Source organism: Platalea leucorodia (assembly GCF_965183815.1).
Source record: "Platalea leucorodia genome assembly, chromosome: 1".
Taxonomy (NCBI): Eukaryota; Metazoa; Chordata; class Aves; order Pelecaniformes; family Threskiornithidae; genus Platalea; species Platalea leucorodia.
Window position 1 is genome coordinate 101,421,609 of NC_138823.1, and position 13,911 is coordinate 101,435,519.

A 13,911-nucleotide genomic window follows, 5' to 3' on the forward strand; every position below is an offset into this window, starting at 1 on the left:
ATCTTATCAACGATGCTAAAGTTTGGGTGACATCACGATGTTGCAGAAGCGGGCGGAAATATTACTTCATTCGTGGTACTATGTGGGCTTCTGCTGGACCGTCTTCTCGCAGCTGTTTGCTGGCTCGTAGAGACGGCAGGAAAAGATGAGCTGAACGTTAGGAGAGCGGCAGCGACAAGCTGGCAGGAGAAGTCACGGGAAGGCGAGAGCAAGCAGGAGGGATGAGCACGGATGACTGGGAGGGAGCGCACGGGGCAGAACGGAGGAGCGCACTCGAGCGGTGCGGGGGTCCCAAGGAGCAGGCACCCCTTCCCTGGTTCCCTTGGAGGGAGGAAGGCTCAGCCCTGCCTGAGGCCTGGCTGCAGGCACGCACCAGCCGCTGCTCCTCTTCACGGCTCTCCTCTTGGGCTGCCCTTCGTGGGGCGGCCTTCAGGGCAGCTGCAGCTCATGAATATGCAATCTGCTGATACATATGCAGCAGACCGGTAATTCCTCTTCAACCTTGTGGCTATGGTGCTTTGCACATTGCAGAAAAGGCCTACCAAAACAGCTTTAAAAATGAAGTAAAAGCTTTTCTTATTCGAAGCTTTTTTTTTTAACCAAAAAAGTTTACTAAATCTTATAGGATTGGATAGGGGTTGCAATTCTCCTTTTAAGTAAATGCAAACAATGTGTTTTCCAAGTTTCTTTTTGATTTTTGTTTTTTAACAGAGCTTTTTGAAGTTGTGTTATCTTTAGAGAACAAGTTTAAACTTAAAAAGTCACCAAAGTGGATAAAGGAGAAAAGGTATTATCATACTGTCTTATTAAAAATCTCTGGAGAGGTGTTTCTGCCTTCCCAAAGCAAACATTTCCATATAAGTGATTAATATCTGAATTAATATAAATATGTATACGCAAATGGCTTCTTACCTACTTATTGTATTAAATGAGCTAGAAATGTCTAGGCGTTCTCATAACAAGAGCACTGGGTATCTACGTGAAGGCTTGTGTTCAAGTAAAATGTCAGTGAACAGACATTTTCGAAGGAAACAATACCGGACAACTTTAGGCAACAGATTTTTCACTCCTAAGTAAATAATATCCTCTATAAAACACTTCCCAGTAATAAAAGTTCTTCTCAACAAAGCTGTCGGGGAGAGTTCAAAGTGTTTATGAATCACGTCAAATAAAGGTACTCTCTGGAGTGATGCAATTGTACAGTGGAGTTTTCTCCTCGCAAACAGGACGAAGAAGGAGGGACCACTTTCATGTCTCAGTTTACACCTCTGATCCTTAAGCACGCTGGTCTTTGATCATGAATATCTGCTATCGTCATGTTATTTTAAAAGCCAGGGCTTTTTTTCCCCCTTAATGGCAAGTATCTCATCAACTGTTTTCCTTGGATCAGAACAGGCAACAGGAAGATGGTGGGGAAGGTGCTCTTTAGCAGCCTGCCTCTGGTGTGGCCTTGTCGTTTGCAATTCCAGAAAGCCAAAGTCACCCCGACACGCCTATTTAAAACGCGGCGCAGAACGTCGAGGCAAAATGTATGTTACAGAGGTGAATTTTGGTCGCAGCAGAAAAACACTCAAAAGTCATACGGATTGGTTTGGTTTTTTTTTTTTAAGGGAAATAAGATGCGGCCTTTCCCCACCGTGCGGATGCCTGCCACGGAGCGACGGGAAGCAAGGCGCCCCGGGAATCGCCTTAATTAGCCGCCGTGTTTCCGCGCGGGTCGCTAAATGAGCGGCTGGTGGTGGCGCTCCGGCGGTGCCCGGGGGAGGGCCCCGCTTCTTCCCTCCGCCTTCCCCCCGCCCGCCGCGGCGGCTGCGCTCCGCAGGGGGCGGCGCGTTTTCCGCGGGGGGGGGAGGGGGGGCGCGGAGAGCCGCCGCCCTTCCGCGCCCGCGCATCCCCCGCCAGGCGGGGGTCGGTCGTTGCGGGAGCTGGAAGCGCCCCGGGCGGAGGGTTGTGCCCACCCGTGCTTGTCGCCGTGCGCGGGCGCGGAGGCGGCGGGTGGGGGGGGGGGAGGGGAGGGGAGGGCTGGGGTCGGGGTCGGGGCGGCTGCGACCGGGGTGCGCTGTGCGCAGCGGGCGGCGCGGGGGGCTGCTCGCGGAACGGCGGGGAAGTAACGCGCGTGTCGGCTCCCACGCGCGCCCCGGCGGGGAGGACGAACCCGCCGGTGGCCGGGGGGCCGGAGGCTGCAGGGGGCCCAAGGCGGCTGGGGGAGCGGCGGGGGCGGCCGGGCCCCGCCGGCGGTGCTCGCCGCCCGGCAGCGGCCGGCCGGGAAGCCAAGCGCTGCGGGCCGGCGCGGGCGTGCAGGAGCAGGTTCCGCGGGAGGGAAGGGTTGCCTGCCGAAAGCTCAGCCGGAGCCGGCTCCAAAGCATTGCTCACAGCCTACAGAGCTGGGGGTGTGGAAAAGATCAACTGCAAGGGCTGCAGTTAAATGAGCCTGGGCGCTAGGGATCCTCAGCTTAAGGGGGAGAGGGCAAAAAGATCTGCTGCGGTGCTGAACCTGCGTGTTCTCAAGACACTTTAACCGGTGGGGGCTGCTGTCTGATTCAGACAGAAAACCCTGAATCGGTGCTTGTGGTGCCCAGTACTGCTGCAGATCTGCCCAGAAGCTTTGCCCCAGGACACCCGCTCTCGCTCCGCCGGCAAGGCGAAGGGCGGGTCCCGGTTCCCCGCCGTACGAGTGCCAGCGGCGGCATTAAGGACCGGCCCTTGCAGCCCCCCGGTGAGGTTTATGGTCAGTCGCGAAGCGTTTCAGCGGCGTACAGGTGAAACGTGTCGGCCTTGCCACCCTGAGAGCTCTTCTGTGCAAACCTACGGAATTGCAGTTGGAAACGTGCAGCGCTATGCTGCTCAGTAAAACCATGGGGGGGGGGGGGGAATAATAATAACAATTATAATAATAAATCCCGGCTTCGCTGGCTCGGCGTTTCCCCACGCCCGGCAGACGAGGCTCAGCGCTGCCACCTCGCGTCCCTTTCCGCACCCCCGGCCTTGCAAAGCCCGACGGCCAGAGAAGGAAGTTGCCAGGCTTTTTAAGTTGTAAAACGCGGAGAAATCCTGCCAACGCTCTTAAAACTGCGTTTTAGATGGAAGCTGAACGCTCACGCTTTACACCTAGGCTTCAAAAATGGGGGAGCTGGAAGGCACTTGCAGCCCATCGTTGGAGGATTAGGGGTGGAAGCCATTAACTTCAAGGAAACAGCCAAGAAACTGTAATAAAATGCCTTTATGGAGTTTCACATCATATTTTTACAATTGCTTTATTAAGCAGTTCTAAATTGAACTTTTGTAAAGTTTTCATTCAGGAAATAATGCTCTTCCGTCCATCCCACATGCACACTTTCTGAACCAACGTTGAATCCACGTGACTGCTTTCTTCACGGCAACTCTTCACTCACCTGGAGATAATTTTGATTCATGGCGGTCAAGGCCTTGCACACTGTAACACAACTGAGCGAAAAGCTTCTCTAAAGCTTTTTCTTTCTATGGCTCTATCAGTTCAGTTTTTATTTGTTCTGCTTTAAACTGTGTCTAGAAGCATGAGAATATTTTACTTGCTTTGTAATTTAAACAAATTTATATTTATACATAAAATATGATAGTTGGGGGTTGAAATCCGTTTGGATACGATGCTAACAGGTGAAACAGCCAGAAGCTACTGTCTGCTCCAGGTCCCTGTTTTTCACACTGCTGCACGTGAATGCCAAGAGTGTAAATAAACCCGGTGCTTACTCCTGACACCGAAACCTCTGCGAGCCTCCATTCCTATAGAAGCTGGGGGTATACGGCAGAAGAGATTTGATGGTAGCTTTGGGGTTGCGGGGGAAAAACATGGAGTGATTTACTACTCACAAAGCGTAAAGGTGAGAAACTCCACTGATGTCACTGGATGCCGTCAACCTAGCTGAGAGCAATATTTTACCCAGTCTTACCAGAGGCTGAAAGAGGAAACAATGTGTTATTTTTGCAAGCAGAGCAATAATTTAGGTTGTATCTTTGTAAATGCTGCCAGCAAGGTAGGTGACCTACCCCGGGAGCTATTAGGAATTTGGGATTTTCCTCAGGGCTTCATGACAGTGTAATAGTTTGAGTCCAATGTGGGATTGTAATATTCAAAGCTGTTCTCAAACCAGCTAGAAACCATGCTAAAGGACCCTACCATAAATTTCCTTGCAAAAATGTGTAACTTATTTTTAGACCGCTTTCTTAGACGTTTCAGCTGTTTCCAACCACTTTTTTCTGATTTAGAAAGTGTTTTTAACGGGTGTTGTGTGGAACAAATTTTTTCACAGCTGTTTTGTCTAACAGACTTTTTTGGTCCCTGGCCTCACGAATGACGTGAGAAATCTTTGGGGAGTAGCACTGCCATCTATTTATGGCCTTATCGTCCCCTTTACCTGAGCGCTGGGGGTTTTTGGCCCCGCGAGGCCTTGAGGGGTGCTTCACAGCGCCCGTCACCGCTGCCCCGTTTTTCTTCGGGACTGATCGTTGCCGGGAGCGGGAAATGAGATGAAACCGCAGCCCCCGAAACGCATCCCGCGCCCTGGGAAGGGCCCCGAAGACGGGGAGGGGGCCCTGCCGGGCGGGGCAGGGCCGGGGGTCGGGCACGGTACCCGCCCGCCGGCCCAGCACCGCTTTCCCCGCCCCCGCGGCCCCTCCTGCTCCCGGGGGACCCGGCGGGGCCGGGCCGCCCCAGCCGCAGCCCCCGGGCGCCTGGCGGGGCTGCGGCGTGCGGGAGCGGCCGGTGGCGAAGCGCAGGCGGGGGCGGGGGGGCGAGGAGGCGGCGAGGGCAACCGGGGCAACCCTCTTCCTCCCGGGGAGCCGAGGCGGGCGCAGCGATTAACTAACGCCGCCGCCGCCCGCCCGAGGCCCGCCGCTGGGCGGGAGGTGCCCGCCGTGCGCCCCGTCCCACCCCCGGCGCCGCTCAGCTCCAGCGCCGCGGCGGAGGGGGCGTGACGGCAGCGCCTGGCGGCGCTTCTCGAGGGGGCGACGACCCTTCCGCGGCGCTCCGTGGGCGGGCGGGGGGCGGGCGCGCCCCGGCAGCCCCCGGCAGCGCTGCCCGCTGGCCCTGCGGCAGCGCCGGCGGCCGGGGCGCCCCCCCCCCCCCGCCCCTTTGTGCGGGCAGGTGTCCCCCGATCGCCGCCCGCCCGCGCCGCGACCCCGCCCCCCCCGGGGGTTTTTTTTCCCCCCTAATTATTTGTATTATGATGATTTTTGCTGATTTCCGAATTTTTCCCCGGCAGGGAGGTGCGGGGGGGGGGTGGGGGCCACGGGCACGTGCGCGGCGGGGCGCGGGGCGGCGCGCGGGGCTGCCCTCCTGCCCCTTTTAAAAAGTTCGCCCCGCCGCCGGGAATGAGGTCAGCGCGGGCGCTTCTCATTGCACGCGGCGATTATTACCGCGCCGCGGCGGCCGCCAATCGCCGGGCGGCGGGCGGGGCTTGGCACGCGGAGGCGTTGGATACAGCGCGCGATTGGCCGCGGGGCGGGCTGCGAAAGGATAAAGCGGCGCGGGGCGGGCGCGGGGTCCGCTCTCAGCTGCAGCCGGCGGAGCGCGGCGCGCGGGGGGCGCGGGGCATCGCCCGGCGGGCGGGCGCGCGGGTCGGCGGCGGGGGGCGGCGGCGGCGGCGGCTCCGCGGGGCTCCGCGCGCGCGGAGCAGCGGCACCGGCAGCAGCAGCGGCAGCAGCAGCAGCACCGGCGGAGGAGGAGGAGGACGGGGCTCGGCGCCCGGCTCGCCGCTCTTCCTGCCGGGGACGTACACACTCGTTCATGCACGAGCGCTTTTTTTTTTTTTTCCCGAAGATTTTTTCGATTATTATTTTTTTTCCTTTTTTTTTTTTTTTCCCTGAGGGTTTTTTCCATTTCGCTCAATACCTCGCAACTGCCACAACCTACCTGCACAAACTCCTGGCCGCCGACCCCGCCGCCGCCGCCACCACGAGTCCTGGAGCCGGGGTTTTCGGGGCTTCGGGGGCGCGCCGCCTCCCCCCTCCCCCGCGGCGGCGCAGGCCGGCCGTGCCCAGCGCTTGAGAGACTTTGGGCGGCGGGCGCGCTGCTCTCCTGAAACGCCGGGGGCAGGCGGAAAGCACTTGTGAACTGGACCAGCTGCTTCGGGGAGGGGGGGAGACCCGAGGTGGTGAGGAAACAAAAAGCAGACCGACACCCCCCCCTCCAAAAAAAAAAAAAAAAAAAAAAGCCCAAAACACCCCGAGAAAAAAGCAAACTTGGACGGGCGGCTCGCGGCGCTGCTCTTGCAGAAACTGCCTGACCGCGGGCGGCCCCGCTGCCGCCGCCGCCTCGAGGGGGAGAGGACCGCGCCGCCGGGGACCGGGCGCCGGTGTGGAAGTACAAGTGGTGCGGGGAGCGGGGGCGCGGCCGCGGGGGGCTGCGCGGCTGGCTGCGCCGGCCCGCTGCCGCTGTGAGAAGTTGCGCGCCCTGCCCCGCGCCGGAGCGGCGCTGAGCCCCGGCGAGCCCCCCGCCGCCGCCGCCGCCGCCGCGATGGTGCAGCAGACCAACACGGCGGAGAACACGGAGGCGCTGCTGGCCGCCGAGACCTCCGACTCCGGGGCCGGCATCGAGCTGGGCATCGCCTCCTCCCCCACGCCGGGCTCCACCGCCTCCACGGGGGGCAAGGCGGACGACCCGAGCTGGTGCAAGACGCCCAGCGGGCACATCAAGCGGCCCATGAACGCCTTCATGGTGTGGTCGCAGATCGAGCGGCGGAAGATCATGGAGCAGTCCCCCGACATGCACAACGCCGAGATCTCCAAGCGCCTGGGCAAGCGCTGGAAGCTGCTCAAGGACAGCGACAAGATCCCCTTCATCCGGGAGGCGGAGCGGCTGCGCCTCAAGCACATGGCGGACTACCCCGACTACAAGTACCGGCCCAGGAAGAAGGTGAAGTCGGGCAACAGCTCCGCCAAGCCCGGCGACAAGGCGGACAAGGGCGGCGGGGGCGGCGCCGGCGGGGGCAGCGCGGGCGGCGGCCCCGGCGGCCCGGCGGCCCCCGCCAAGCCCGCCCCGAAGAAGGGCGGCGGCGGCGGCGGCTCCAAGCCCTCCCCCGCGGGCGGCGGCGGCGGGGGCGCGGGCGGCAAGCCCCACGGCAAGGCGGCGGCGGGCGGCAAGGCCGCCCCCTTCCCCGGGGAGCCGCCGGCCGCGCTGCTGCCGCCCGAGCACCAGGCGCTGTACAAGCCCCGGGGGGCGGCGGGCGCGCCGCCGGGCGCCGGCAAGCCGCTGGCCGAGAAGAAGCTGAAGCGGGTCTACATCTTCGGGAGCGGGCAGGCGGCGGCCGCCTCCGCCTCCCCCGGCGGCGCCGTGCCCGGCAGCCCCACGCTGAGCAGCTCGGCGGAGGCCGGCGACCCCCTGAGCCTCTACGAGGAGGGGGGCGGCGGGGCGGGCCGGCCCGAGGGGGACTGCGGCGGCGCCGGCTGCCCCTCGCCGCCCGGCTCCGGCTCGGGCTCGCCCTCGGATCACCGCAGCTACACCAGCCTGCGCGCCTCCTCCCCGGCCCCCTCGACGGCGCATTCCTCCTCCGCGTCCTCCCACTCCTCCTCCTCTTCCTCCTCCGGCTCCTCTTCGTCGGACGACGAGTTTGAGGACGACCTCTTGGACCTGAACCCCAGCCCCGGCTTTGAGAGCATGTCCCTGGGCAGCTTCAGCTCCTCGGTGCTCGACCGGGACCTGGATTTTAACTTCGAGCCCGGCTCGGGCTCGCACTTTGAGTTCCCGGACTACTGCACGCCGGAGGTAAGTGAGATGATCTCGGGGGACTGGCTGGAGTCCAGCATTTCCAACCTGGTCTTCACTTACTGAGGCGAGAGCCGGGCCCTGCTGGAGGAGGCACAGACGCGCGTTGTCGGCAGGACTCGCCCACCCCGCCGGGGCGCTTTTGTTTCTTTTTCTTTTTTTTTGTTTTGGTTTGGTTTGGTTTGGTTTTTTGTGCTGGGAAGGGGCTGGTGAGACTGCTTCTTGTGCTCGGGGAGAGAGGCGGCGGGAGAGGGCTCGCCCCCTCCTTGCAGAAAGGCCAGCAGTCCCCTTCCTCCGGCTGGCGACGGACCCGCACACACCCCCTCCGAGAGACGAGCCTGACGTTGCTTTTTCAGAGACTGGCGGGAGCGAGACCCTGTCTTTTTCCTTTTCCTTTTTATTTCCTGAAAAGAGAGACAGAGAAGGGGGGGGAACCACACACACCTCTGGGTTCTTTGTTATTGCCCACTTTATACGAATAAGAGGAGGGGGAGCGATGCATCGTGCTGAGCGCACACTGGATGTCTTGAGCGTTCGCCCTTTCGTGGTGAAAGAGCGACCAGAACTGCTTGAAAGAAAGGGAGAAAAACAAACAAACAAACAAAAAACCCACCCAAGCCCTTGCGAGGTTCACGTTTGGGGGGAAGAAATCCTGTCCCGGTTTCTTCTGCGGTGAGAGGAGGCGACGGTGATGGGAGGAGGAGGAGGAGGAGGCGGATGGAGCTGGGAGCTGGACTGAGCTCCTCGTTAGGCGGAGAAGAGCCAGACTTACACTTGAGAGCTGTCTTGGAAATACGGTGGGGGGAAGATAATAATAAACTGAAACGGATTTGCACGTACGGACGAGGTGGCGGCAGCGCTTTTCTCAAGTCACCTTATGTCATATGTAGAGAGAAAAATAAGGCCGGAACTTCAAGAACACTGAAAACTTCTTTTGAAACAGAGACCGAGTGGGAACAGTTTCTGTCATGATGTGGTACAGGGGAAAATGAGGGCGATGGCTTTTGCAAAAAAAAAAACCCGAAAATACTAAAAAAAAAAAAAAGTAGTTTTTTTCTTCTTACTCAGAATCGTGATGGTGTTGGATTATTTCACTGGTGGGGTTTAATACAGCATGTTATCCTGTCTATCTTTTTAAGATTTCTGTAAGACTGTTGAACAGTTTAAAAAAAATAGTGTTAGGCTAATATAAAAGCAGATAGATGGCGCTATGTTTGATTCCTACAAAAATATCACCAGCTTTTTTTCATTCTTAACTCTTTAAAGGATTCAAACGCAACTCAAATCTGTGCTGGACTTTAAAAAAAATTCAGGACCAAATTTTTTCTCAGAGTATGTATGTGTTTGTTCCTTATAGCTGTAAATGAAAAGACTGTTTTTTCTCACCGATGCTCCATCCTCGTATTGTTTTTTTTCCTTGTAAATGTAATCGGATGCCATTTTATAAGTGGACGTATTTATACTGGCCAAACATTTTTGACTTGTATTTCTTTGTCCTTTTTTGGTAGTTCTCGTTGTTACCCGCACCATTTTTATGTCTCCTTCACTGAAGGGCTAGAGTTTTAACTTTTAATTTTTTATATTTAAATGTAGACTTTTGACACTTTTAAAAACAAAAAGAGAAGAGAGATGAAAACGTTTGATTATTTTCTCAGTGTATTTTTGTAAAAAATATATAAAGGGGGTGTAAATCGGTGTAAATCGCTGTTTGGATTTCCTGATTTTGCCAACAGGGCCGCTGGTTAGTGTCTCACCCGCGTGTGCGCGCTCACTCACACTCACACCCACGAATCAGCCCCGACTTTGTCCATGTTTACACTCCAATCTGCAGGCATCTTAAAGTGACAGCATCCCTCGCCGCCGGTGCCCGCCCTGCAGCCCCCGGCCCTTGGGGGGGCCGGGGGGCCGGGAGAGCCGGGGGGGGGGGGGGGAAGACTGAGGCGTATACACTGTATGCTACCGTTTTGGGGAGACACCTGTCCCGAAATGAAGTAAAGCAACTGGTGCATTTACACAGAAGGGATCCTGTACCTTTAACTTGTAAACCACATCTTTTGCACTTTTTTTATAAGCAAAAACGTGCCGTTTAAACCACTGGATCTATCTAAATGCCGGTTTGAGTTCGCGACACTATGTACTGCGTTTTTCATTCTTGTATTTGACTATTTAATCCTTTCTACTTGTCGCTAAATATAATTGTTTTAGTCTCTTATGGCATGATGATAGCATATGTATTCAGGTTTATAGCTGTTGTGTTTAAGATGAAGAAAGTGAAAACATCTTTGTACATTTAAGTCTGTATTATAATAAGCAAAAAAGAAGATTGTGTGTTTATGTATGTTAATATAACATGACAGGCACTAGGACGTCTGCCTAATGAGGTGGTTCCGTTAAGGGTTTAAGTTTTTTTGTTCTTTTTGTTATTTTTTTGGTCATCCATCCTGTGCAATATGCTGTGTAGAATATTTTTTTTTTTTTTTTTTGTCTAACGATCACCCACAACGCAACGTTGGGAAAGAAGAGAAAAAAAAAAAAAAAGATCATGCCAGCTAACCATGTCAAGTTCACTGCCTGTCAGATTGTTGATATACCTTCTGTAAATAACCTCTCTTTTTTGGTTTTTGTTTTGTTTTTTTGTTTTTGTTTTGTTTTTTTTTTTTCTTCGGGAAGGAAATAAAATCAGCTGGAACTGAACCCTAACACTGGGCTGCTCTTGTCATCATTGTTACGCCCCCTCGGCCGAGCTCCGGGCGGGTTTTTCTCGCCCGCCCGGCCGCGGTGCCCGCGGCCCGGCCCCGGCGGCAGCGCCGAGCCGCCGCCCCAGGGCCGGCCCCGCCGGGAGGGGCCGGGGGAGGGACGGCCGGGCCGCCGCCGTCCCCCATCCCCGGGGCCCTGGGCCGCCGGGGCCCGGCGGGGGAGCGGCGGCGGCCGCCGGGAAGCGCCGTCCCGGGCGGGGGCTGCGGGGGCTGCGGGGCCCGGGCTCGGCGGCGGCGGCGGCGGGAGGGAGCCGCGGGGGGTTCGCGGCTCCGCAGTGCCCGGCGGTGCAGCGGCAGCCGGCCGCGCCTCTCCTGCGGGGCAGCTCGCCCTGGCACCGCGGGCTGGGGTGATTTTCCCTTTTACGAGAGGTTTCTTTTTTTTTTTCCTTTCTGCCCTGGCGTTTCGGGTGAGAGCCGCCGCCGCCCACCCCCATCCAAAATAGTTTCTCCGGGGCACCTTTAATGAAGTCTTTCTAATGCAAAGCCTTTGCAAAGGCCCGGCCATCAGCGTCCTCAGCCGTGTGAATGCGCGGGGCGGGGGCCCGGGGGGGCCTCGCCCCGCTCCCCGCTGGCCGCCGGGGCGGGGGGCCAAGGCCGGTGACCCCCTTGGTTTTCGACCTCGGCCTCCCGGGTACCCGCCTGCGTTCCCCTCCTGCCTACGAATATGCATCGTGCCTTGAACAGTGTTTTGTAAACCGATTAAAGCATCCCACTGACATAATGGTTTCGCTTAGCTGTTAATTTACAGCTGGCTTTGAGCCATAAACTCTTTTCCATGAGAAAGGAGCAGCGACCGAAAAGAGCCGTTGTACCGGCTGTTTCGCAAAGCCACCGGCGCAGGAGGTTAATGTTTGCCCTGCCTTATCCCCGTGAATTCCTGTGTTGTATTTGCCATGCAAACCCCCCCCCCCCCCCCCGGCAGCCCCACGCCGCCCATCGCCCGGGCGGTTTCCCGGTCAGCCTCGGCCCCCAGCGCCGCGCCTCGCCTTCCCAAGGCCGTTTGCAAACCGGGGGCCTCTGCCCGCGTCCCCGGGCCGCGCCGCCCGGCTGCCGGGGCATCCCCGCCCGGGCGCTGCCTGGGGCCGGCGGGCCGGCACCCCGCTGGCCCTGGGCGCCCGCACCCTCCCGGCCTGGGCGCGCTGCCGTGCCCGGGGGTGCGGCTATCGGTCGGTTCGCTCTTGGGACCGGGCACAGGTCAAAACCCGGGAAGAAACCGGCCGGGGGTGGTGATGGGACGGGTGGCAACCTCAAACTGCAGCCACTTGCAGGCGACGGGCTTGGACTGCAGCCCCGCCTGAGGCCGGCTCGCCGCCGCGGCTCCAGGCCTCTTTGCCGTTGGCTACAGTTAACTTGAGGGGTTTTATGGTTTCCTGCGTGCGTTGTTTTTGTTCTCAGTTATAATTAAGGCCGGTGTTGCCAAACGGGTTGTTTCTCTGGGGACTCTTTGGTGACACAAGTTGTTGCCTCTGGACAGCCAAGTGGAAGTCAGGCTAAAATATATGTGTGTGTATATATTCACACATTACATATGTGTATATATACATAAATGGAAAATATTCATATGTTCCTTGCTGCCTGCAATATGGAGCAAGGCAAGTGTCTCACTAGAGAAAGTACCCAGAACTAAGCCACGCAAGGATATATCACCAAATGTACTCTTTTTTTTTTAATAGACCATATTTCCAATATAATTGTGGAAGGAAAAGTAGTAGCCCTTTAGCAAATGTGAAAACTAGCAAATTTATTGCAAAGATTTTTTAATGAAGATCTATATTAAAAGAAAACTAGATTTTAGGAATCACAACTGGTGTCTGACCGTAGGTTTGCCTCACACCGGATCCTCTCTTGGACGTGGGCCAGAGTGGCGGGTGCCTATAAAGAAGTGCATTTCCACAGCACCGTGAAATCTCCGACTCGGGATTGCTGTAGCTGTCGTTTCCTCTCGCTGCCCTGCCGCCGCTGCCGGGGCCTCTGCCCCAGCTGGCGTGAGAGGCCCCAGCCCCGCTGCTGGAAGCTGCAATCATGCTCGCGCAAACAAGGCTAAGCAGAGTTGCTCCTTCCCTGGCGTGCCTTCACCAGGCTTCTGGTGATCAGCATTTTAGAGACTTCTTACAGCCACACATGGTCATTGTCACCAGTGAATCCCACTCCATTAATTTATTCTATTCTCCACGGCATCCCCTTCTTGCTTGTGTCCTCTGCAACATCTAGTCGTAGAGCTGTGTGAATTCGTTTGTGTGCCGAGTGAGAAAATAAAGTTTCTATTTTCTATTTCAACTTTTGTATAGATAATTTTGTCCATTCTTATACTGTGATGATTTTGTCTCTTCTTCATCTTTCACTAAGTCACTCAGTTTTATAGCTCTTTGCCATTTCTCCATCAGCTCATCTCACGGTGCACAGAGATTACAGAAAAGAATTTAAGATTTAAATGAAAAATCTCCATAATGGGCTGCATAGGTCTGTTGCTAAAATTTATTTTTCATAGACCGTGCTTCGCTGTAAATCATTAATTTACCTGCAAATTAGATGAAGACTGTTCACCTCAAGAGTGTATGTATAATTTTCAGTAATCAGGTCTGCCTCCCCTGTGTATCATTTCATTTCCTTCCTTGTGAAGCAGCATGTGATGTGACTGCATGCACAGACCACGTTGTATTTTCTTTCTTTTCCAACACCAAAGTAGGGTTCCCTGGGAGTCAGCAATGCTAAACACATTTGCAAGCTTCGTACTCCTGTGTCACACTTCCAGCAGATACGGCCTGACTGGGCAGAAAGGAAAGTACAGGGCTAGAGGCCTCCCCATTAGCTGTCGTGACATACACTGACATGATACATGACACAGTAGCAGCCATATGAGTGCAGAGCCTTCACGCCAGCTGGTCCACTCCCTCACCGTCCCCTGCCACATCTGCTTCCACTAGAAACTGGGACAAATAGAGGGCTAAAGCTTAACTCACCTCTCAAGGGCTCTTTATTCTGCATGTTGGATCTAGTTTTTGAATGTGTACATTAGGGTTAATTTTTCCTGTAGAATAACTCCATAAAGGTCTCTGAAAAGCTTTGAAGACATTAACAACATGACCTCCTGGGTCTACACGTGTTGTGATCATCTTGATATGCCAGAGTTCAAAAATGATTATCCACCTCCTGCCATTTCCTCCTCTCTTCTCCAGGGCTCTTGAACGAGCTCTAAACATCAGCTATGAATTTTGCCACCAACAGGAGGAAAATAAATGTGACTGATTGTCTCCAGGATGGGTATACCCTGGCACAAAAGGTAAGTGACTTATTCAGGACTCAGTAATTACCCAGTCAGTGACTGGCCTGTTTTGTGCATTGTACATAAGCATATCAAGGCAAGGAGTAGCATTTACTGAACTTGTAGTAACCAACCTATAGACCACCAACAGAATT

General features: G+C 56.1%; 1 protein-coding gene across 1 annotated transcript; it reads left to right on the top strand.

The window, feature by feature from the left end:
- The first annotated feature begins 6,359 nt into the window (after positions 1-6,359).
- SOX4 (SRY-box transcription factor 4) lies at positions 6,360-10,426 on the top strand. The gene has a single exon (XM_082315056.1). The coding sequence runs from the start codon at positions 6,491-6,493 to the stop codon at positions 7,802-7,804; it is 1,314 nt and encodes a 437-aa protein (XP_082171182.1). The 5' UTR covers positions 6,360-6,490; the 3' UTR covers positions 7,805-10,426.
- Positions 10,427-13,911: the final 3,485 nt, after the last annotated feature.